This window comes from Leucoraja erinacea, chromosome 7 (assembly GCF_028641065.1).
Source record: "Leucoraja erinacea ecotype New England chromosome 7, Leri_hhj_1, whole genome shotgun sequence".
Classification (NCBI taxonomy): Eukaryota; Metazoa; Chordata; class Chondrichthyes; order Rajiformes; family Rajidae; genus Leucoraja; species Leucoraja erinaceus.
Window position 1 is genome coordinate 29,539,661 of NC_073383.1, and position 24,397 is coordinate 29,564,057.

At 43.6% G+C, this 24,397-nt stretch overlaps 1 protein-coding gene across 3 annotated transcripts in view; it reads right to left on the reverse strand.

Moving 5' to 3' along the window:
• LOC129698808 (coiled-coil domain-containing protein 148-like) overlaps positions 1-24,397 on the reverse strand; it is a 66,107-nt gene that overhangs the window by 1,012 nt on the left and 40,698 nt on the right. For 2 of the 3 annotated variants that reach the window (XM_055638097.1, XM_055638100.1), the window contains 9 exons: positions 22,507-22,602; positions 16,522-16,685; positions 15,205-15,343; positions 12,963-13,169; positions 12,534-12,674; positions 11,337-11,455; positions 3,068-3,185; positions 1,218-1,355; positions 270-427 (listed from right to left, as the gene is read on the reverse strand). In XM_055638097.1, coding sequence (XP_055494072.1) covers positions 281-427; positions 1,218-1,355; positions 3,068-3,185; positions 11,337-11,455; positions 12,534-12,674; positions 12,963-13,169; positions 15,205-15,343; positions 16,522-16,685; positions 22,507-22,602 — 1,269 coding nt within the window. In that variant the 3' untranslated portion in view covers positions 270-280. The remainder of the gene's footprint in view (positions 1-269; positions 428-1,217; positions 1,356-3,067; positions 3,186-11,336; positions 11,456-12,533; positions 12,675-12,962; positions 13,170-15,204; positions 15,344-16,521; positions 16,686-22,506; positions 22,603-24,397) is intronic. The other variant, XM_055638098.1, reaches the window with a different exon arrangement.

Genomic DNA, 24,397 nt, shown 5'->3' on the forward strand with positions numbered 1-24,397 from the left:
ACCTGCCTTCTCTCCATACCCCCTGATCCCCTTAGCCACAAGGGCCACATCTAACTCCCTTTAAAAAGCCAATGAACTGGCCTCAACTATGGCAATTGTTCCAGTGAATGAATTTAAAAAATCACTTCCTACTATTTGCACTGTTACCGTATAACTGATAAAGATAATTTAGGTGAACTGGCCAACATAAACCATAAAGAATGTACAGTATAACTAGAAAACAAACTGATTCTTGTTTGTAAAGTAAAATTGCTGAAAGTATGACAAACCTTGAGGAATATCAGTCCTTAAAAATAGTAGATACCATATCTCTTCTCGGAGGTCTTGCTGGAGGGATTTTTGATAAAACCTCTCTTGCATAAAAAGTATTGTGAAGTCCTGCTTCTCGAAGTGCATATTCAATTCGAATACGAGGATCAGCGACTATCTGCTCAAAAATAAGTAATTTATTTTGAATCATGGTTAAATGTTGAAGTTGGAATTATACGAACAAAACTTAATTTGAGTCACAATTTCATGGGATGAGATCGTGGCAGCATCTGTCAGGCCAGTGGGACCACATTCTCCTTGTGTGGAGCTGACACGTGCTGTCACTAATACATCTAGATGCGTTCATCCGCCATGGACCGGGAACTTGTCTGCTGCGGACCGCGGACTCACTTGCTGCCGACCCGCTTGGAAGGCCTGGCTCGCCCGCCCAGAGTGGAAGGAATCAGACCGAGGGCTGGTAAGCTGGGTGGAAGGGAGTGAACTGCATCGACAGTGGAGTGGGCCACTGGAGGCCCTGCAACAGCCTGGAGCATGGCTGAACCAGGCGCCAATCCGAGAGAGCGAGCACATGCAGCGGTGGAGCAGTGGTGGAGGACTCTTGGCCAGGACGACCCCACATTGCTGCCAGGACAACAGGTCTGCGTAGTCAGGTCAAGAACCTTGCACTTACAAACTGGGACTTGAAAATGGCACGAAAACAGTTGACTCTGTATACTGTCTCAGTGTACTAATGCCACACACTTGTACTGTATTTGAGATGTGTATCTAAGATATATCTAAGTGCTTGTGTATAGTGATACTTGTGCTGAACTGTATACAAAAATGAATTTAATCATAACTTCGTACATGAGACAAATAAAGTACCTTGTACCATGTTAAATATAAATAATGGCTGTTTGTGCACCATTGAACAGCACACCAATAAAAAAGATGTAATCACATTGTACCTGCTTATCGGTGTATGTTGACAAAGGAAATAGTGGCTTTTGGGGCAAATCTTCTTGTTCTCCAATTCCAAAGCGGGCTCTTGAGGCTTCTGTGTCACCCATCATCCTCACAGGATCAGGTTCCGCTGTAATAGCAAACTACAGAAACAGTTGACACATGAGCTGCAATTAGAAGTCTAAGATTTTGTATTTGTTTGATAACGTATAAATATAAAATGCACAAAAATGTATTAAAATTATAATTGAAAATTGTCTTGTTGGTATTTTTTATTAACTGAAGTTCTTAAGTATTTTAATTAGTTTCAAAATAACAGTCATATTCAAATTATGGATACAATGGAGTATGGAATATGCAAGCTCTCAGTCCACTGAATGCATACCACTTTGGTTAGGGTATATAATATTCATTCAAGGTTCCCAAAGCAATCTGTGATGTCTGACATCAAAACATTATGCCTGACATCAAAACATTAACCACAAAATAATATACTTCCCTCATTATTAGGCCAAGGTATACAGCAATGCTCTTCCCATTTCAATGTAATAATTATAAAAACTGCTGGTTCATAATTGCCCATATAACTGATCATCATAGCTGCTATCTCCAACTACTCAAGTCTCAGTCTGAAGAAGGGTCTCAACCCAAAACATCACCTATTCCTTTTCTCTAAAGATGCTGCCTGACTCACAGAGTTACTGCAGCATTTTGTACCTATCTTTGGTGTAAACCAGCAACTGCAGTTCCTTCCTGCTCAAATCTATCTGCTGCTTTTGATTCAGTGAGCCTGCCAGTTAATCTCAGTCTCTTTCCTAAGAGGTGAACTTCATCTCGCACCATGATTTTTCCTACAGCTCAGCGGTAACATTCAAGTGAGGCCAACAAACCACTGTGGTCTATTTAGCCACCAACAGAGGCCATTGAATGTAAACCTATTTCTGAACAAATTCTTGTTTGCTTTATGCAACAAAAATTACACAGTAAAATCACTTATGGTTGTTAATTTTGGATTTAAGACTGCTAACTAGTGGAATGTGCTGACAGTGAAAACACTGGAGGTGTTTTAAAGCCTGGGTCCCAACTCAATAGAACTGCAAGCGAGAGACAGAAAACAAATGTTAGATGTAGTTCCAGTGGTTCAAACTAAATAAACTCGGTCTGGGTTGACCTGGCAAGACAAATGTGGAGCTGGGAATGATTTGTGCTTCTCCGTATCCTTGATCATTGCATTGAAAAGGTTTATTACCTAAAATATGTAGACTCTTAAGCCTCCCAGTGTTTGGGCCTCGTAAAGTTGAAAAAGGACAGAATGTTGACTATTTTCAGAAAATAATTTTTTGGCAAGTTGAAGTTGATCTTGAGTTTAATATTTTGCGATTGGTCTACTTTGCTGATTTCAGCTGGTTTAATAATAAAGTTACAAAACGTGGCAGTTTCTTTACTTACGTTAACAGAAAGTAGCAGAGAACGGCTAGGGATGACATTGTTTTCCACACAAACTAATTCACAGGTTAACATTTGCCATTTAGATTCCATTGAGTAGAATGACCACAGGTAAAATAATCAAAGGACTATTGTTCATTAAAACTGTCATCAGTCTTAAGAGTAGAATAAATTAACCAGGATATTTTAGAATGTTTTAAATGATAGATAAATGATTCTCATGCTCAAATTAATCCATTAACAGTGCTTCACTGATGATTTGGATGGTTACAAAATTAAAAATAATATATATAATCTTATACTCTGTGTGACATTGTTTTACAGTTCTGAAATGGAACAAGACACACAAAAAAGAGCACCGGGTATTCTGGTGAGGCAAAAAATTTGTTTTAACATCACAAATTTGTACCTGTTGCCAGTATGCATCAAGATATTTCTGATGTTCCTCTTCTTCCTGCACTTTCTTCAGAATGGCTGTCTTCTTTTCTTGAATGCGTGTCTGCAACATCTCCTGTCTGCATTTCACTCTGTCAACAATTAAACATATTGTCTATGCTTATCTATCTATTTTAAAATCTTGTTTGTTTGTATATATGTGTGTGCGTGTGTCCCCGAAATACCGCCAAAGCGGTACACAATAGCGCTACAATTTTTGGCCAAACTTATTCACATTGTCCTGGATGTAAATGAAACAAGTTTCATTCAGATTGATGGTATATTTTACAAGTTATTGGCATTTAAAACCGATGTGGTGGAGAAAACGGGGCTGGCGGTTTACATCGAGATCCTGGGGAGGTGAGGATGGAGTGGGGTAGGAGAGGGGAAAGAAGAGGGAGGGAGTGACTGAGGGTAGGGGAAAAGAGAGGAAGGGAGAGATGAGGGAGGGAGTGGGGTAGGAGAGGGGAAAGAAGAGGGAGGGTGAAGAGGAAGGGGAGGGATTGAGGGAGATAAGTGGGGGGAGTGAGGAGGCAGTGGGGGAGGGGAGGGGGGAGAGGGAGAGGAGGGGGGTGGGAGAGGGAGGGAGTGGGGGATAGAGGGGGAGGAGGGCAGTGGTGGAGGGAGCAGGGAGAGTGGGGGTGGGATACGAGGGAGTGGGGAGTCGGGGTGTAGGGGGATAGAGGGAGAAGAGGGGGGTAGGGGAGGGGAGAGAGGTTATCGAGGGAGGGAGAGAGGAGGGAGTGACTGAGGGTAGGGGGAAAAGAGGGGGAGGGAGAGGGAGGAGGGAAGTGGGGTAGGGAGGGGAAAGAAGAGAGGGAGGGTGAAGAGGAGGGGGAGGGAGTGCTGGGGGATGAGGGGGAATGGAAGACAATAGGGGTAGGAAGAGGGATGGTGAGGTAATGGAGGGGGGGGTTGAAGAGAGAGGAGAGGAGGGAGGGGGTGAGAGGAGGAAGCAGAGGGTTGGTGGAGAATGGGGAGAGGGAGTATAATGGAGGAGGGGAATAGGGGACTGAAGAGGGAGAGTGAGATGTGTTCACATTGATCACTTATTTTTTACAAGTTATTGCCATTTTAAACTTTAAAAACGTCAGCCGTGCCTGTGCAGTTGGGGACTATGGGTGAGTGGTGGAATATTGCATTGGAGGAACGGGGCCCAACGGGACCCACGGTCTAGTGATCTCTTAATAATCCCATGGTGGAGGTTGTGTTCAAAGATAAAATAGTCCAGAAGTGGACTGAAATGCAGATTATTATGTGAGCAAAAGCAATGAGAGTAAAAAGCAGCAAATTCGTAAAGTTAGATCAGTAATGTTTACTTCTAAGAAATGCAATTTTCCATTCCACAATGCTTTTGCATTTTTCACAAAAACCTAAAGCTGGATTTTCGTTATATGTGTGAATTCACTGTTCTCTTGGTACATTTCTTTTAGTTTAAACATACAGCACGGAGACAAGCCCTTCGTTCCTCTGAGTCCATGCCACCCAAAGATCACCCGTACATTAGCTCTAACCAGTACACTAGGGACAATTTACAGAAGACAAATAACCTACAAACCTGTACTTCTTTGGAACGTGGGAGGAAACCAGAACACCTGGAGAAAACCCACGTGGTCACAGGGAGAATGTACAACATCCGTGCAGATAGCACCAGTAGTCAGGATTGAACTAAGGTCTCTGGCGCTGTAAGGCTACAACTCTACCACTAGGCCACAGTGGCATCCTGCCTGCAGGGTCCTCCAGAAGAGAGAGGGCAATACAGTCTCACATTGAACTCAAGGTTTATACAGGGTGTAGCCAGATCATGTACCTCGTAATGAGCAATGGATATCGAAGGAGGATCAACTAAATAAACAATTACAAGCAACAAAGCATAACTGGAGCAAATGAGAGACAAAAAACAACAGATCAGAGCAGACATCCAACCCTCATCACATCCCCTGAGGAAAGAGTAAGGATTACCATCCAGCCAAGCCCACCTTTGTCAATTAATGAAACCTAAACTGCAATATTATTTTAAATTTAAATTGATGTAGAGCATTAAAGACATTCATCATATGGAAGGAGATATTCAGGAAATATATCAAAACAAATGTTTAGATCTTATTTTTCCACTGCTTTGGCAAATCATGTTTGTTTGAAGCAAATCTTTTAGTTGAGAAACATATGTCAAACTATACGTGATCGAAAGAACTGTGAACATTTTGTCACGAAGAGGCCATCTCAGATGAGATCTAATGGTTGGTATTTCTTACTATTTTTGACTGTGCTTTGGGCTACACGAGAATCAAGAATGTTTACAATGGAACAATGAAATTCTTACTTGCTGCAGTTTAACAAGCCCATAAATGCAATAACACATAGATAAATATATAATAATCCCTAATACATTAAATGAATAACTGTAATACCAGGTAATCATTATAGTGCTCCAGCCTAGTGGAGTTCATGCTGAACTGGCCTTCTCTTACTTCATCCTGTCTTTTCATCCCTAGCCTTTGCCCAACAATCTGCCTATCAAAAAATCCGTTTGCCTGTATTCACCTATTACTGGCCATGATCTGTCTGCTCCTCCTCTTTTCCAACTTCCTTTCACGTCCCCCTGCAATAAGTCTGAGGAATGGTCCCGACCTGAAACGTCACCTATCCATGTTCTCCATGGATGCTGCCTAATCCACTGAGTTACTCCAGCACTTTGTGTCCTTCTCTTACTTCATTTGTATACAAATCCCTTCTTGTGGTGTGGTATTATGCAACAAATGTTATCTGGACATAATGGCCATATTATAGCACAGCATATTTTCAAAGTACTCTAAACAATTGAACCATTGTTTCTATATCTTAGATGTGCTTCACTGTGGCTTGGTTACATTACCAATCAGCTGCTCTGCTGGATTTCACATTGAGATCAGGAGCCTGCTTGTGATGGGTAGTACCAGCCTCCAATTGCTATCTACGACCCTTTTGCCAGCTTTAAACAATAGATCAGATTTGGCAGCAAAAATAACAGTAAGATTCACAATGTTCATTTTAATGAGCTCAGAAATTCGATAGAAACTTCCAGTGATAGAACAGGAACAGACAAATGTGATAAGCCTTAAATAAGTCGGTGGGGGCGCTGCAAGCCAGCAGCGTGTTAGTTTTTTCTACTTTTTTTGTTTTCTAATAGGTAGGTTTCAATGTATGTGTTTAATGTTTCTTTGTGTGTCTTGTGTAGGGGGTAGGTGGGTGGGGGGGTAAGGGGGAAACCGCTTTGGTCGCCTCCTCCACGGAGAGGCGACTTTTTACGTCGCCTCCCCTGTGGCCTAACATCGAGGATCGGTGCGGCCTTTCCCGGAGACGTGCCCGGGGCTTCAGCTGCGGGCACAGCGTGGAATCTCGTCGCCGAGCGGGCGAGCCCTTTCCGGGGCTCGCTGGAGGGGAGCGCTCCGTTCGCTGGCCCGTGGCAGCCTGAAGCCAGCGCGGCGTCCTGGGCCTGGGATCCCTTGTTGGGGACCCGGGAGGAGAAGTGCTCGGACTGCCGGCCCACGGCCAACTTCTACCGCGGGCGCGGCGTGGACTTACCATCAGGAGCGGGGTCCCTCGCTCAGGAACAGCTTCTTCCCAACTAGCAGCTTCTTAAACACTACAAATCACAAACCAAACTACAAACTGCCTTGGCTGCAACTAGGGACTTCGGGGGCTTTTGTTTTTGCAATAATATATTTTTTTAATTTATTTAACTTTATTTTGTTTATTGTATTATATATGTGTACTGTGTTTACAGACCTGTTATACTGCTGCAAGCAAGAATTTCATTGTAGACACAAAATGCTGGAGTAATTCAGCGGGACAGGCAGCATCTCTGGAGAGAAAGAATGGGTGACGTTTCAGGTCGAGACCCTTCTTCAGACTGAATTCAGATAGAATTCAGACTTTCCTTCCTACACATTACGTTAAACCAGCATCTGCAGTTCCTTCCTACACATACTAAGAATGTAATTGTTGTTTTCATGACATGTGACACATGTTCAGCCCATCAAGTCTGCATTCACCATTACGCACCAAGTTTTACACTAATATTACCCTCATCCATTTATTTTCCCCACAATTTTAATCAGTTCTCCCCAGATTTTCCCCCTCATCTACACATTTCGGGGCGATTTACAGTGTCCAAATAACCTATACATCTACATGTTTAAGAAGGAACTGCAGATGCTGGAAAATCGAAGGTAGACAAAAGTGCTGGAGAAACTCAGCGGGTGAGGCAGCATTTATGGAGCGAAGTAAATAGACAACATTTCGGGCCAAAACTCTTCTTCAGACTTATGTGAGGGTGGAGGGGGGGGGGGGGGGTAATGGGTGAGGGTGGTGGTGTGGGCTGAGGGAGAGCTGAGAAGGGGAGGAGAAAGTAAGGACTGCCTGAAATTAGAAAAGTCAATGTTCATACCGCTGGGGTGCAAACTGCCCAAGCAAAATATGAGGTGCTGCTCCTCCAATTTACGGTGGTCCTCACTCTGGCCATGGAGGAGGCCTAGGACAGAAAGGTCAGATTCGGAATGGGAGGGGGAGTTGAAGTGCTGAGCCACTGGAAGATCAGGTTGGCTATTGCGAACCGAGCGGAGGTGTTCAGCGAAGCAATCGCCAAGCCTACGCTTGGTCTCATCGATGTAGAGCAGCTGACATCTAGAGCATTCGATGCAATAGATGAGGTTGGAGGAGGTGCAGGTGAACCTCAGCCGCACCTGGAAAGACTGCTTGGGTCCTTGAATGGAGTCAAGGGGGGAGGTAAAGCGACAAGTGTAGCATTTCTTGCGGTTGCAAGGGAAAGTGCCCGGAGAGGGGGTGGTTCGGGTGGGAAGGGACAAATTGACCAGGGAGTTACGGAGGGAGCGGGCTCTGCGGAAAGCAGACAGGGGAGGAGATGGGAAGATGTGGCAAGTGGTGGGGTCACGTTGGAGGTGGCGAAAATGATGGAGGATTATTTGTTGTACGTGACGGCTGGTAGGTTGGAAGGTGAGGACAAGGGGGACTCTGCCCTTGTTATGAGTGGGGGGATGGGGAGTGAGAGTAGAGTCACGGGGTATAGAAGAGACCCTGGTGAGAGCCTCATCTATAGTCGAAGAGGGGAACCCCCGCTCCCTGAAGAATGAGGACATCTCCGATGCCCTGGTGTGGAACACCTCATCCTGGGAGCAGATGCGGCGTAGACAGAGGAATTGGGAGTAGGGGATGGAGTCCTTACAGGAAGCAGGGTGGGAAGAGGTGTAGTCTAGATAGCCATGGGAGTCAGTGGGTTTATAGTGGATGTCGGTCAGAAGTCTATCACCTGCGATGGAGATAGTGAGGTCAAGAAATGGTAGGGAAATGTCGGAAATGGTCCAGGTGTATTTGAGTGCCGGATGGAAGTTAGTGGTGAAATGGATGAAGTCAGTGAGTCGTGTGTGGGTGCAGGAGGTAGCACCAATGCAGTCGTCGATGTAGCGGAGGTGGAGTTCAAGGATAGGGCCACTGTACATCTCGAACAAGGATTGTTCGACGTACCCTACAAAGAGGCAGGCATAGCTAGGGCCCATGAGCGTGCCCATAGCTACACCTTGTATTTGGAGGAAATGGGAGGAGTCAAACAAAAAGTTATTAAGGGTAAGGACCAGCTCCGCTAGGCAGAGGAGAGTATCAGTAGACGGGGATTGGTTGCTTCTCCGGTCGAGGAAGTAACGGAGGGCTTTGAGACCCTCTTGGTGGGGGATGGAGGTGTAAAGTGATTGGATATCCATGGTGAAGATGAGGGAATAGGGGCCTAGAAAATGGAACTCCTGGCGTCGACGAAGAGCATGTGAGGTGTCTTGAACATAGGTAGCGAGTGATTTAACCAGGGGGGATAGGATGGAGTCGATGTATGTGGAAATAAGTTCAGTAGGACAAGAGCAGGCAATGAAGTCAGTGATGGTGCTAGGGATAGTGGCCTGGTGCTCGTCTGTGGGGTCATGGTCCAAGGATAAGTAGGAGGAGGTGTCTGAGAGTTGGTGCGTGGCCTCAGCCTTGTAGAGATCAGCGTGCCAGACTACCACGTCACCTCCCTAGTCGGCGGGTTTGATCACCCAGTCTGGGTTGTTACAGAGTGAGTGCAGGGCTGTACATTCAGGGGGGGTCAGGTTAGAGTGACCCAGGGAGTGGAGAAGTTGAGGCGGTTGATGTCCCACTGGCAGTTTAAAATAAAAAGGTCTAGAGCCGGAAGATGGCCATGAGGGGGAGTCCAAGAGGAGGGGGTCCATTGGAGACGGGAGAAGGGGTGATCAATAGGGGGCGAGGACTCCTTCCCATGGAAGAACACTTTGGGGCGGAGGCGACGGAAGAAGAGCTCCACATTGTGGTGGGCGTGGAACTCATTGAGGTGGAGACGGAGGGGAACAAAGGTGAGGCCTCTGCTGAGGACAGACCATTCAGTTTCAGAGAGGGGGAGGTCAGGGGGGATGGTGAACACATGGCAAGAATGGGGATTGGTGCCAGAGGAAGACAGGTGAGTGGATTGAGGACAAGGCGATGTCTGTTGGGGGGGGTGGGGGGTGGTCAGGGAGGGTGGGGGTATGTGGACCATAGTGGGGGTGGGGATGATCTGGGGTCACATGGTTGGAGGGCGAAGGGGAAGACCCAGTGGAACAACCGCTGAGGTTCCCTAGGTTAGGGGAACTAGCACTAGGACCCAGCGCAGTCAAATCCCGAGGAGTTGGAGTCTGCAGCACTCTTTCTCCAGCACTTTTGTCTACCTATACATCTACATATTTTGGGGATGTGGGAGGAAACCGAAGCAACCAGAGGAAGCAAGAAGTCACAGGGAAAATATAAGATTCCATGCAGGCTGCACTGGAGGTCGAGAATTGATCTGCGTCACCGGAGTTGTGAGGCAGTAGCTACACCACTCATATTTCTTCATATTTTAATTAGTGTGACATATAAAAAAATAGACTGAAATATGATTTCTTCCACCCTTTCTTTTAGAATCTTCTATCACTCCCTCAAGCCAATTTTCTTACCCTGATTAATGATCTTTAGATTTGAAATATGAAATATATTCATTTTTCTGCAGTTGCTCTCTGAACCGCTGAGTATTACCAACATTTTCTTATTTTTATTTTTATTTTCCTCTTATTTTACTGCCCGTGTCTGATTGTACTCTGAATACTTGGTAATACTACCCAGTTCAGACTTACACTACCCAACTCATTAACAGATTTTTAAATCAGATCGGTTAAGGGGATATGTAATTGCAATCCCAGTTCATGCAACCTCCTTATAATGGGCACTGCACTTTATGAAAATGTGGCTGCCATAGCAAAAGCCTACAAATTGTCATTGGGAAGTGAAAATGTAATGAACTATGCTAATTAATCACAGGTGTACCCACAATTCTCCTTCATGGCTACAGCATGAATTACAAGAATCAATATTGTGTATTTTGCCTTGTTTAGACATAAAATGCTTATCTTATACTTTAAGATTTATTTATTATTTACTAAGGCTCATCCCTTCTTCACTGGCAAGATGTTATTTGCACTGGAGAGGCAAGCCCCACCCCCACAGCATACTTGATTATTAAAGAGCCCTCCATTTCCAATTTTGTGGAAACAACATCATGTTTTCCACTCTAATTGGACATGTACTCTGGCAAATTTACTTATTTTTTCATTGTTGTATCAAAACAATGTTGCCATGTCTCTGGACAAAAACGTGGCGGGGAGAAGAAAGGAAAAAGGAGGAGGAGGAGCCTGAGGGCTGAGGGTGAGATAGGAAGTTCTCCACACCCACCCCCCATCAGTCTGAAGAAAGGTTTTGGCCCGAAACGTTGCCTATTTCCTTCGCTCCATAGATGCTGTGAACCCGCTGAGTTTCTCCAGCATTTTTGTGTACCTTCGATTTTCCAGCATCTGCAGTTCCTTCTTAAACACAAGTTTATTTGTGTATGTGATAAACAAACTTGACTTGAAATTTAAAATATGTCATAGTGCAGCACAAAGCCAGACCCTTTGGCCCACCTTTTCCATGCAAAACAAATTGGCTTACTGAGCTAGACCCACTTGACTGCATTTGGCTCATGGCCCTCTAAACCCTTCCTAACAATATATTTGTCATTCTGGCTATATCTTTTTTTTAATATATCGTGTGTTGTAGTTCATGACAGAGGAAATAGTCTGTAGTTTTGAAAAGTAATGGCAACCAATACTGTAAGGCACCATTTAACTGTAGGATTTGCAATTTATCCTTACCTCTCCTTGTCCTTTTCCGTTTGGTTAGCCATTTCACATTTCAGTTCATCCAGACGCTGTTGGTATCTTTGTTCTAACTGTTCCCTCCTACGTTGCTTCTCAGCATAGCACTGCTTTATCTGCAATGTGATTTATTTTTAATTTTAGGGAGTTTAAGTAACATTTTCTTTACAAAAAATTGGAAAAAGGCAGCATTAAATCGATTCTGAAGAAAAATAACGGGTGTCTCAAAAATGTGTGTTGATTTCTCGGAGAAAGAGTGTGAAGGGACCCGACCCGAAATGTCACCTATCCATGTTCTCCAGAGATGCTGCCTGACCCGCTGAGTTGCTGTAGCACTCTGTGTCTTTGTTTGGATTTCTCCTTGTTCTTTCAGTATGGAAATGCAGCACGATAAGATATACCAAATGATGGGGACCAGAAACAATGCCAACCCGTGCTGGATTACAAATAGATAAAAACTACTAGATTTATCATTATTGATTCCTTACACAGTTATCTGCATTGAAGTATACATGCATAGGTGACAGGTAAATAGAACTGGGCTATAGTCTCCCACTGTGACTTCATTTCTCCACCATGGCTACAGCATGTATTACAGGAGTCAAGTGTATTTTTGCCTTGTTTAGACATAAAACGCTTACCTTTGACTTTAAGATTTATTTATTACTTACTAAGGCTCATCCCTCCTTCTACACTGGCATGACATTATTTGCACTGGAGTTGCAAGCCCCCCATAAGATATTTGATTACTAAAGAGCCTCCCAATTCCAATTTTGTGGAAATCAGCATCATGTTTACCACACTAATAGGGTCAGTCAAATAACAGTATATATTGTGGCAAAATTACTTATTTTTTCATTGTTGTATCAAAACAATGTTGCCATATCTCTGGAAAAAACATGAAAAAAAATTGCAATGAAACAAAGCATCAGAATTATATTAATCTGTCTGTTTCAGCCTCTCTCAATTTTCGTACATGCCATCCTCAATTCACTTGTACGTAAGATACATATTAATTCTCAATGGCTAGTAAATATTGTGATTGTTTAAGTCATTGAGGATCGTATAGCAAAGAGCTATGTGAGAAAACACACTTAAATCAGCTCTACGTGTCATTTTCATGCCACCAATTACAAACATGGGAGCAAGCAACAGGGCTATGAATGAACAATTTGCAATATACAGATCGCTTACTATTTCTTTATCAATAGCTCTCCGGCACATTTCCCTTTCTGCTTCTTTTTTACGTTGTTCTGTTTCTCTCTCTGCTTTTTGGGCAGCAATAGCAGCCTCCAGCCTTGCCATTTCTTCTTGATGCGCACGCATTTGTTGAACCTGGAAAGAACCAACACTGTATTAATGATACTGTTAGGATATACTAAAGGTAATGATATGTATCATGTTAGAATAGATGAATAGGTACATGGAGTCATACAGCAGGGAAACAGGCCCTTTGGCCCAACTCACACATGTCGACCAAGACGCCCCATCTAAGCTAGTCCCATTTTCCTGCATTTAGCCAATTTCCCTGTAAAGCTTTCCCATCCATCAATATATGCTAATTCCTCAGTTTAGCTCTGCAACCACATTTTAATGCCTCTGCAAATCAATATCTCTGCTCACCTTTTGATTTAATTCAGCACAGATTTCCTGCTGTTTCTGTCTGTCGTGGGCTTGTAAAACCTCAACCTCATGAGCAATACAGGCTTCAGCAAATATCATCATCGTCTTTATCAGCAAGGCTTTCTTGTCTCGGGCCCAGCTCTGAATTAGAATTTTCCGCTGCTTTCTCTTATATTGAAAGGCATCCCACAATCTCCAGTGATCAATCTGGAACAAAAGTTTCATGATTTCCTCATAATCTTATCTTGCTAATTGATATTATTCTAAACTCAGTGCTGCAAAAAAAATTATAATAAATGGAATATATTTATGGGATACTAAATTACCTGCAAGTCAGATAATTAGTTAGGGTTGAAGATGGTAAATATAATAATAATAATAATAATAATTATTATAATAGTAAATTTTATTTATAGGCGCCTTTCAAGAGTCTCAAGGACACCTTACAAAAATTTAGTAGGTGGAGGAAAAACATGTAAGGGAATGAAATAGATAGTAGAGACATGACTAGTAAACAAAGTAAATACAGAATTCAATACAAAACACAGTACGAGGCAATTAATGCACAGATGAAAAGGGACGGCACGTGGGGCTAAGGATAGGCAGAGGTGAAGAGATGGGTCTTGAGGCGGGACTGGAAGATGGTGAGGGACACGGAATTGCGGATCAGTTGGGGGAGGGAGTTCCAGAGCCTGGGAGCTGCCCTGGAGAAAGCTCTGTCCCCAAAACTGCAGAGGTTGGACTTGTGGATGGAGAGGAGACCAGCTGATGTGGATCTGAGGGACCGTGAGGATTGGTAGGGGGAGAGGAGGTCAGTGAGATATGGAGGGGCCAGATGGTGGAGGGCTTTGTAGGTGAGGATCAGGATTTTGTAGGTGATCCGGTGGGAGATGGGAAGCCAGTGAAGTTGTTTGAGGACTGGAGTGATGTGATGCCAGGATTTGGTGTGGATGATGAGTCGGGCGGCTGCGTTCTGGACCAGTTGGAGTCAGTTGATGTAGCTGGAGCTGATGCCAAGGAGAAGTGAGTTGCAATAGTCCAGTCGGGAGGAGATGAAGGCATGGATGAGTCTTTCAGCAGCGGGCGGTGTGAGAGAGGGTCTGAGTTTGGCGATGTTGCGGAGATGAAAGAATGACTTGCGTCACCCAGTATCAGAGGACAGACACGACTACAATAATATGATCTTACTTCCAGAAGAGCTGTGTCATTCCAGCAACTTGAAATTTAGATTTTTATATGTCATGCTAAATAATATCAAATTACGTTTGTCACATTTGTCACTCACTCACCAGACCAAAATTGCTAAACTTTTTTTTATGCTAACTTCCACTCATCAATATTGAATGAATTAAAAAACTTCCGCAATCAGCGCTGGTGGGCACTTAAGAAAAAGGACTTGAGGCAGGGAATTTCATTCATCAGATTTCCCAATGCAGAGGCTCAGGGGAAATAAATTATGTCTTGGTTATTATCATTAAATGTCACAGACCACTTAGACCACTGCTACACCACCATTAAGTATGCCTATTGCTCCATCCCTCACCCTGATTTCCGCCAGTCAGATCATCAGTCGGTGCTGCCAACTTATAGACAGAGATGGAAGAAAGAGGCACCAACATAGAACAGTGCAGCACAAGAACTGGCCTTTCTCATCTGCCTGTACATGATGCATATCACTATTCCCTGCACTCATTTACCTGTGTTTACCCATATCCTTCTAAACCTATCATATCCATGCATCTGTCCAAATATCTCTTAAATGTTGTTATTGTACCTGCTTCAACTACTTAATCTGGCAGCTTGTTCCGTATATCCACTGCCCTCTGCCTGAAAAAGCTACCACTCAGTTTCCTCTAAATCTTCCCCCCTCTCACCTTAAACCTATGCCTGCTAGTTCTTGATACCCCTACCCTGGGAAAAAGACTGCGCATCATGCACCCCATCTATTCCCCACACCATTTTATACACCTCTATGAGTTGACCCCTCAGCCTCCTGCACTCCAGGGAATAAAGTCCAAGCCTGCACAATCTCTCTCTCCATGGTTCAGGCCCTTTCCTGACAACATTCTCGTAAATCTTCTTTGATCTTTGATTTCAACTCCATTCCCAGCTAGGCTTTGGTTGGAAAGTTGGCAATTTAAGGAACTCAAGCAGTTACATACTGCTTATGTGAACAAATAGAAACTTATTTCTAGGTAACATTTTGCACCCATGCATATCTTCCTCTATCTAAATGACTAACCGTATCTTGCTTGGATTTATGTGGTAGAAACCTCATCATCATGTCCAAGTAAAGCATGTTTCGATTATTTGTCTCGTGAGAATACAGATCTGCGATGACTTGAAAAGTCCAATGTTCTTCTTCATTCCAACCACAATACCTGAGAGAAGACATGCTAATCATCATAAACACAAAATGATACCGGAACTTAACGAAGTAAAACATAATGGACGTATAATGATAAATAGGGCCAGAAGAACAATAGGTAAAGATTACCATGGAGAAATTTCCACAGTTGTGCAGCTAGTAGACAGCTGCCACACAGTGACAGAGATCTGGTTTCGATCCTAACCTCAAGTACTGTCTGCTTGGAGTTTGGATGTTCTTCCTGTGATCACATGGGTTTCCTCCAAGTGTTCCAGTTACCTCCTGCATCCCAAAGATGTGGGTTAATTGGCCTCTGTAAATTGCCCCTTGTGTGTAAGGAATGGATGCGAAGGTGGGATAACATAGAACTAGTGACAGTGATCACTGGTCTATACAAGATGCAGGACAAAACTGAGAGCAATGTAAAAGGGGAAGAGATCAGTGGAATGCACCATGCTGTCAATTTGTAAATAATTATTGTTCAAGTGCATGACCTTGCAATTTCCAACTTATAAACCTTGAGATTGATGCTTGTTTGCTGGCAGGCAAATAAGTGCAATTGTTTACCGATTAAATTAACTCTTTGATTTGCACGAGTTACTGGATTCCCACAATTGTAAGGCATCACAAATAACATGCATTCGCAAAGATGTCACGCAGATGTATATGAGCAAATGATTGAGCAAATACCACGGATAAAATAAATATAAGCTTGATAAATAATAAAAAAGATTCTACAAGAAGATTTTATAGTACACATTGCAAGATGCAGCATGCAAGCAGGTCTATGAGCCCATTAAGTGCTCCAATAGTCTTGCCGCTTTATTAATAATTCTTAAAATGCATGACTATTTTTAATCTTTTTATTAGAATACTTAAGATTGTCAATATCTGTGAATGACAAAGACGTCAAGAAAATTCAATATTTTGAAAATTGAGACAGCTGGGTTTCCACCTACACCCCAAAGATGTGCGGGATTGTAGGTTAATTGGCCCCCTGTAAATTGTGCCTCGTGTGTTGGGAGTGGATGAAAAAGTGGGATAACATACAACTAGTGCGAAGGGTGATCAATGGTCGGTGTGGACTCGGTGGGCTGAAGGCCCTGTTTCCATACTGTATCTCTAAAACATAACAGGAAGATTATTTGTGGACTGCCTTCATAACTCATCCTTTGAATATTTGTGAGTTACCTGTCTGAAAATTTAAGTTGATGATTGATGTCCTCTAGCTGAAATTTATATTTCGCATTGAGATTCTGGAACTCCTGCAGGACAGAGGCCTTTAAATCAGGGTAGGGACATTCCAAATAATGCACATCCTCTGGAATTTCATCAAGATGATGGGGAATTTCTTCCTAATTGGATGTTAAAACAGGAATAGTGTTACTTTTCTTCCTTGCAATTTTTCACTATTCTAATAATGTGTGAAATAATATCATTACCATTCAATCTCCATAGATCTTGTAAATGATGGTTGAAAATTGCAAATCTTTGCCACATCAGAGAGTTACAATTTCTGGTAAATCTTTTGAAATTGCCTAAAATATGTTTGCAGTTATATTTGCATATTGATATGAACTTTTTGTATTGAAAGTTAATGTTCACTTATTTTTTTCAGTCTCTTACCCTGCCGGAGATGCGATTACTTCCTGGATCATATCTCCAGTCGCTCTGTGGTCTAACATCTTGGAGCTGGAGGCCTCACTCGGGACTGACTTTGAGCCCCACCGTGGGGAGTGGACTTGACATCGGAGCCGATTCCTTGCCTGGGATCAATGCTCCGCAGCCTGAGGACTTTACCATCGAGAGCTTACAGTCTCAGGAGACACCGTGGATGTCGGGAGCTCCAACGACGCAGAAGATTCGACAAGCTCCACCCGGGGTCTGATCGCTCGGCGCGGGGGAGCTGAGATCCCCTGATGCAGGAGTGATCGCTCTGACGAGGAGGGCCCGAACGCTGCCAGCTACGGGAGTAAGATCGTCCCGTCAACGGAAGGCTCGAGGACCCCGACAAAGGAGGGAAGAGATCAAACTTTTTATTCGCCTTCCATCACAGTGAGGAATGTGGAGGAGTCACTGTGGTGGATGTTTATGTTAAAATTTATTTGGTGTATTCTGTTGCTTTTTATTTGTATGACTGACTTGGCAAATGAAATTCCTCATATCTTGCAAAACATACTTGGTTAATAAAGTATTAGCTAATATTGTATTGTATAAAGTATTATTGTGTTGTATTGTTTATAACACATTGGCAAGCTCGATGCTAAGATGTCTATGCAGTCACAGAGACTAGGTTTATTGGTAAAATTGTTAATACATATGGATTTTAGCAAAGCCATTTTAACACCAGTTTTTGCAAGTATTTGTTTATTTGCTCAGGATCAATAACGTAACAGGCATGGAATATTCAAAACTAAACTAAAATAAAATAGATTGGCTGTGAAAAAAAACATTACCCGATGATTAACTAATGAAGTAAAACTCCAGCCTCACAGCGCCAAAGACCCAAATCTCTCCTGGTCAATCCTGACCACAGATGCTGTCTGTCTGGATTTTGCACGTTCCTCTGTGACTGCGTGGGTTTCTTCCAGGTGCTCCGGTTTGCTCCCACATCCCAAGGCATGTGAGCTTGTAGATTAATTGGCCTCTGTAAATTGCCCATAATGTGTAGGGAGAGGGTGCAAAAGTGGGATAACATAAAACTAGTATGAACCGCTGACCGATGGTTGACGTGGACTCGGTAGGCCAAAGGGCCTGTTTCCTTGCTGTATCTCTAAACTAAACTAAACTTATTTAGAAATAAGAAGAGATTTCAGTTTTTTCTCTGGGTAGGTTGTGCACAAATTCAAAGATCATCTTGAAATTGTTACAGGAGTTCCAAATATGTTAGCACAATTTCTACAACTAAATATTGGGAGGGTTTGTACTTTGTAGATGTCAAAATGACTTTATAAGGTGTTTTGCTACAGCATACAAAGCCTTTGACAAACCTATACAATTGGTGCTGCAGTTATTGTAGGTGCCTCACATGACCTGGACTTAATTCTAATCTCCAGTACTGTCTGTACAGAGTGACGTGTTTGATTTCCCTGGTTGCTCTGATAAGACTGCCAATTGTAAAAGTGTGTTGGTTGGTAAGTTAATTTGCTATTGTAAATTACCCCCATGCAGTTGGATGTAGGGAGAAGCCGGGCAGTGTTAATTTCCATGTGTAAAAGAATAGATTATAAGAAAATATGTGGGGGAACAAGATTGATGAGATTTCTGAGAGACAGAAAAATCCTGATAGGTTGAGTGGCCTCCTGCTAGTTCATAAAAAAAAGAAATATTATCTAGACACAAGGAGCTGCAGATGCTGAAATATTGAGCAAAACACAAAATGCTGGAGTAACTCGGCAGGCCAGGCAACATCTTTGGAGGGAATGGACAGAAGACCTTTCAGGTCAGGACCCTTCTTCAGACTTCAGACCGAAGAATCCCCAACCCAAATTGTTGCCTATCTATTCGCTCCACAGATGTTGCCTGATCCGCTGAGTTACTCCAGTAATTTGTGTTTTGCGCATTAAATATTATGTACCTGTTCAAGTTCATATGTATTTCCAAGTGTATTGCTGGTGAAAAAATTGGCCAAGGTAATGGTACTCAATGCCAAGAAAAATGGTAAATGTTCTATCTGATAAGAATAGCCAATTTCTACCTGAGAAGAATTACCAATTTAGCCTGTGCCAGACACTAATGTGGCTCAGTGCCTCATTGTCTATTATAATTCAGGGTACATCTGAACATGACTTCCTCAATATACCAACCCTCAGCTGTTAGAGAAGGGACCTCCACAACCACCATTAAACCTAGGTATTTGCCAACAGCTTGCCTTCATAGGTCAAGCATCATATCTCTATACTTATAAAACTCTGATCTTGGATGTGTATTTATGTGTGTGTGTGTGTGCGTGCGTGCGTGCGTGTGTGTGTGTGTGTGTGTGTGTGTGTGTGTGTGTGTGTGTGTGTGTGTGTGTGTGTGTGTGTGTGTGTGTGTGTGTGTGTGTGTGTGTGTGTGTGTGTGTGCGATCACATCTTCTCGAAAAAACGACATGGCAACGGTAATATTTTTACATATTCCAGTGAACATTTTACCGTGGATTCCAAAATCGCCTTATCTGAAAACATCAGGCTTTATTTCTCGAGTTATTGCTGAAAAAGGAAAGCAGACTATTATCTAAATGGTGGCCGATTGGGAAAGGGGGGAGATGCAGCGAGACCTGGGTGTCATGGTACACCAGTCATTGAAGGTAGGCATGCAGGTGCAGCAGGCAGTAAAGAAAGCGAATGGTATGTTAGCTTTCATTGCAAAAGGATTTGAGTATAGGAGCAGAGAGGTTCTACTGCAGTTGTACAGGGTCTTGGTGAGACCACACCTGGAGTATTGCGTACAGTTTTGGTCTCCAAACCTGAGGAAGGACATTATTGCCATAGAGGGAGTGCAGAGACGGTTCACCAGACTGATTCCTGGGATGTCAGGACTGTCTTATGAAGAAAGACTGGATAGACTTGGTTTATACTCTCTAGAATTTAGAAGATTGAGAGGGGATCTTATAGAAACTTACAAAATTCTTAAGGGGTTGGACAGGCTAGATGCAGGAAGATTGTTCCCGATGTTAGGGAAGTCCAGGACAAGGGGTCACAGCTTAAGGATAAAGGGGAAATCCTTTAAAACCGAGATGAGAAGAACTTTTTTCACGCAGAGAGTGGTGAATCTCTGGAACTCTCTGCCACAGAGGGTAGTTGAGGCCACTTCATTGGCTATATTTAAGAGGGAGTTAGATGTGGCCCTTGTGGCTAAGGGGATCAGGGGGTATGGAGAGAAGGCAGGTACGGGATACGGAGTTGGATGATCAGCCATGATCATATTGAATGGCGGTGCAGGCTCGAAGGGCCGAATGGCCTACTCCTGCACCTAATTTCTATGTTTCTAAAATGTCCAAAAATCTGACTAAACTTTGAATTTAAAAATGACTGCTTTTGCTGATGACGCCACAATGGGTCAGCTCCCCATGCCATTCTTCCTCGCGCTGCGAGTGACGTCACCCCCCCCCCCCGACCACTCCCCACCACCCCCCCCCGGTTATTCAAAAAGACGCAGAAAGAACTAGCAAGTCGGGGCCTGTACTCGTCCTGGGTTGGCGCATGGTGGGGAGGTTGCTGCCGCAGGCCAAGCCCAGTGACTGGATTTGGGCAGCAGCACAGCCTGGAGCTGGAGTGAGGGAGTATTGTGTTTGGGAACCAGCCCTACCCTGTGACGCCACGCGCCCCCCCCCATCCCGCACTCCCACGCCTCTGTCCCTGCCCTCTGTCCCCGCCCTGCCTCTGCCCCTGCCCTCTCTCTGCTCCTGCCATCTCTCCCTCTCCCTCCCTAGCCGCGCCTACGTGTTGGGGGCTATGCGTGAGTGGATAGGGCGGGGGATGGACTAAAAGGAGCGAATGAATAATATTAATATAATATCAAGGGGGGTGGTTAGTGTGCGTTTGTGGGGGGTGTTTAGTGTGTGTGTGTGTATGTGTGTGGGGGTGGTTAGTGTGTGTGTGACACCGCAGGCCGCCCCCCACCCCTGCAACCACGCGTTGAGGGGACGGGACCCAACGGTCCCACTTGGTCTAGTAACTATCTTGTCTGATCTTGTATATTTATTTGTGTGTGTATTTGTGTATAATCACATCTTCTCGAACAAACGATGCGGCAATGGTAACATTTTTACATATTCCGATAGAGATTTTTCCCATGGAGTCGCCTTATCTGAAAATTTCATGCTTTATTTCTCAAGTTATTACTGAAAATGTTCAAAAATCTGACAAAACTTTGAAAAGAAAACGACTGTCTTTCGCTGATGACGTCACAATGGGTCTGCTTGCTGCCGTCTTGCTCGTGCTGCGGGCGACGTCACCCCCCCCCCCACCTCTCCCTCCTCTCCCCCATTATTAAAAAGAACGCCTGCCCGCCGCTCCCTCGCTCCAAAAGACGCAGAAAGAACGAGCAAGTCGGGCCTTGTACTGAAGCCGTCAAGTTCTTGGGTCGGTCGGTCGGCTCCTCTCTCTCTCCCCTTTACACCCCCCCCTCCTCTCCCCTCCCTTGGCCTCTCTCTCCCCCTCGTCCCTCTTTCCACCCCCCTTCCCTCTCCCCCCCCCCCCCCCCCCCCCTCTCCCCCCTCCCCCCCTCCCCCTCCTCCCTCCCCCCCCCCCTCTCTCACCTCCCCCCCTCTCACCCCCCCCCTCTCTCCTCCCACCCTGCGTGCGTGTGGGGGGTGGATAGTGTGTGTGTACCCCCGCAACCTCCTTGGTCTAGTATAATATAAAAGTGGAATGTTTAATTACAACTTTTAAAAACACTGGTCAGGCTGCACTTAGGGTATTATGTACAGTTCTGGTTGCTACATTATAGGAAAGGTTTGGTTACTCTGGAGATAGTTGAAAGGAGATTCGCCAGAATGTTGGATTGGAGGACTTTAGTTTAGAATGGAAAAATTGGATAAGCTGGTCTTGTTTCCCAGCAAAGGCGGCTGAGGGGTGTACTGATTGAGATGTATAACACTGTGAGAGGCAGACAAGGTAGATAGTCAAAATCTTTTCTGCTCAAAAATAGGAGGACATCAGTTTAAGGTGAGAAGATTACATTTTAAAGGAAATTTAATGGGAATATTTTTCTTTACATATAGAGTGGTGATATCTGGAATTCCCTGCCAGTGGAGATGGAGTCAGATACATTCACTATTTTTAAGAGACATTTAGACAGGCACTGGAAAAGGCGAGGCATGGAACTACAGGAAATGGGGATTATGGAAGGTCGGCATGAATATTGTGGGCCTTTTCTGTGCTGTGTAATTATATGACTCCAGAACTCTATCTTAATTAATCAAATCTGCAGCATCTCGTATACATGATGGCAATGATTGAGGGAAACTGCTTCCATATGCTCTGAATTAGCAAATGATTGGTTGGAAGGATGTGCCATCAACCAAACACATAACGTGCTCACAAAACATGACCTTACTACAAGTTCTCTCCAATCTTCTAATATTGAAAAGAGCTAACTGTGAAATCTAAATAATAGATAAAGGTAGCTTCCTGCAACCACATGAAGATCAAAAATCTGCTCATTTTTATTTTTTGAAAATAAAACCTTTACCTCTAATTCACTATTTTTGATTTCTTCTTCCAACATCTGTCTCTCTTGTTCAAGCTTGTCTGTTATAGTCCTTTGTTGTTCTTTCACATATTCCACCTAATTTCATTGAAATTTTATGAATATTGTTTCATAAGCAACTTGATAACATCACACCAAGATAAATTAGGCATTTAGGGACTGAATCGCGCAAATAATTGTGCATCTCCATAGATCACACAACAAAAACAAAGTTCAATAAATAATAAAAACAATATAGTGCAAAAACAAAACAAAGCCCAAAATCCTTAGTGCAACCCATACAGCGCGGAGTTTAGTTGGAGTTGGTAGTTTTCATTACGGCCAATCAACCCTGGCATTGACAGTTAACCTTGACCATTGTGGAATATTGTTTATTCTTCTGGAAGAGCTGCTGCACAGTTTGCACATTCTCCCTGTGACCGCATAGGTTTCTTCTGGGTGTTCCAATTTCCTTCCATATCACAAAGACGTGTGGCCTTGGAGGTTAATTGGGCTGTAAAATTGACCTAATGTGTATGGAGTGAATGCTAAAATGGGTAAAATAAAACTGGTGTGAACAGGTGGACTCGTTGGGCCAATAGGCTTGTTTCCATGAGATAGACACAAAATGCTGGAGTAACTTAACCATGTGAATAGCTTTGCCCCTCCGTAGGTCTAAGTTTCTATCATTAAATAAATAATTGGATTTTCTTTCCCAAATCCCATGTCAGTGCCCCTCTTACATTCATAAACTTTGTCTGTGAGTTTTGCTCAGTTGCTTAGTATGCCCCTTGGTAACTTCATCCTTCCATCCATACTGCATAAAGGTGACTCCCAACAATGTCATCTACAAACAAGGATATTCCACTCGTGATTCCACTATCAATTGTTGATATGCATGAACATAGCACAGTACAGCACAAGAACAATGGGGTGGCACAGTGGCACAGCGGTAGAGTTGCTGTCTTATAGCGCCAGACACCCTGGTTCGATCCTGACCACGGGTGCTGTTTGTATGGAGTTTGTACGTTCTACCTGTGACTGCGTGGGCTTCCTCCTGTGCTCCGGTTTCCTCCTACATTCCCAAGAAGTACATGATTGTAGGTTAATTGGCTTTGGAAACATGGTGCGTAGAATAGTGCTAGTGTACGGGGTGATCACAATTCGCCCCGATTTCTGTAGGCCGAAGGGCCTGTTTCCACACTGTATCTCTAAAGTATAAACAGGCCCTTTGGTCCACAACACTGTGCCGAACACAATGCCAATATCATCTCTTATCGACCTGCGCATAATCCATATCCCTTCATTCCCTGCATATCCATATGTCTATCCAAATGCCTCTTAAATGCCACTATCATATCCGCCTCAACCACCAACCTCGGCAGTGCGTTCCAGGCAGTCACCACCCGCTGTGTAAAAAGGTTGCCCCACACATCTCCTTTAAACTTTGCCCTTCTCATTTTAAAGCAATGCCCTCTAATATTAGATTTTTTTTTCCATCCTGGGAAAAAGATTCTGGCTGTCTTCCTCTGTCTCATAATTTTATAAAATTGCAGCCTCCATACAAATTATTCGAGTCATCACTTGTTATGGGTGGAGAAGCTTTTAGGCCTACTCTCTCCATTTTATCCCCCAAACATTACAATTCCAGTCATAAGGATATTTTCATATCTCACCAAATTCAAAATTAGCGTTGGCAAAGAAAATGTCCCCAAGCCATTGACAATAATGTTTTTGGTCTCTCAAGCCACTCCGTGGTGGCTATAGTTTTGATAATGCTCTAAGTACTCCCCGTCTTGAATGATGTGAAGCAAGATTATGCCCAGGGTTTTGCTCTTACACATTCTCCGAAGTGGCTATGTTGAAAAGTGTACTAAGGGAACTTTGTCAAGCT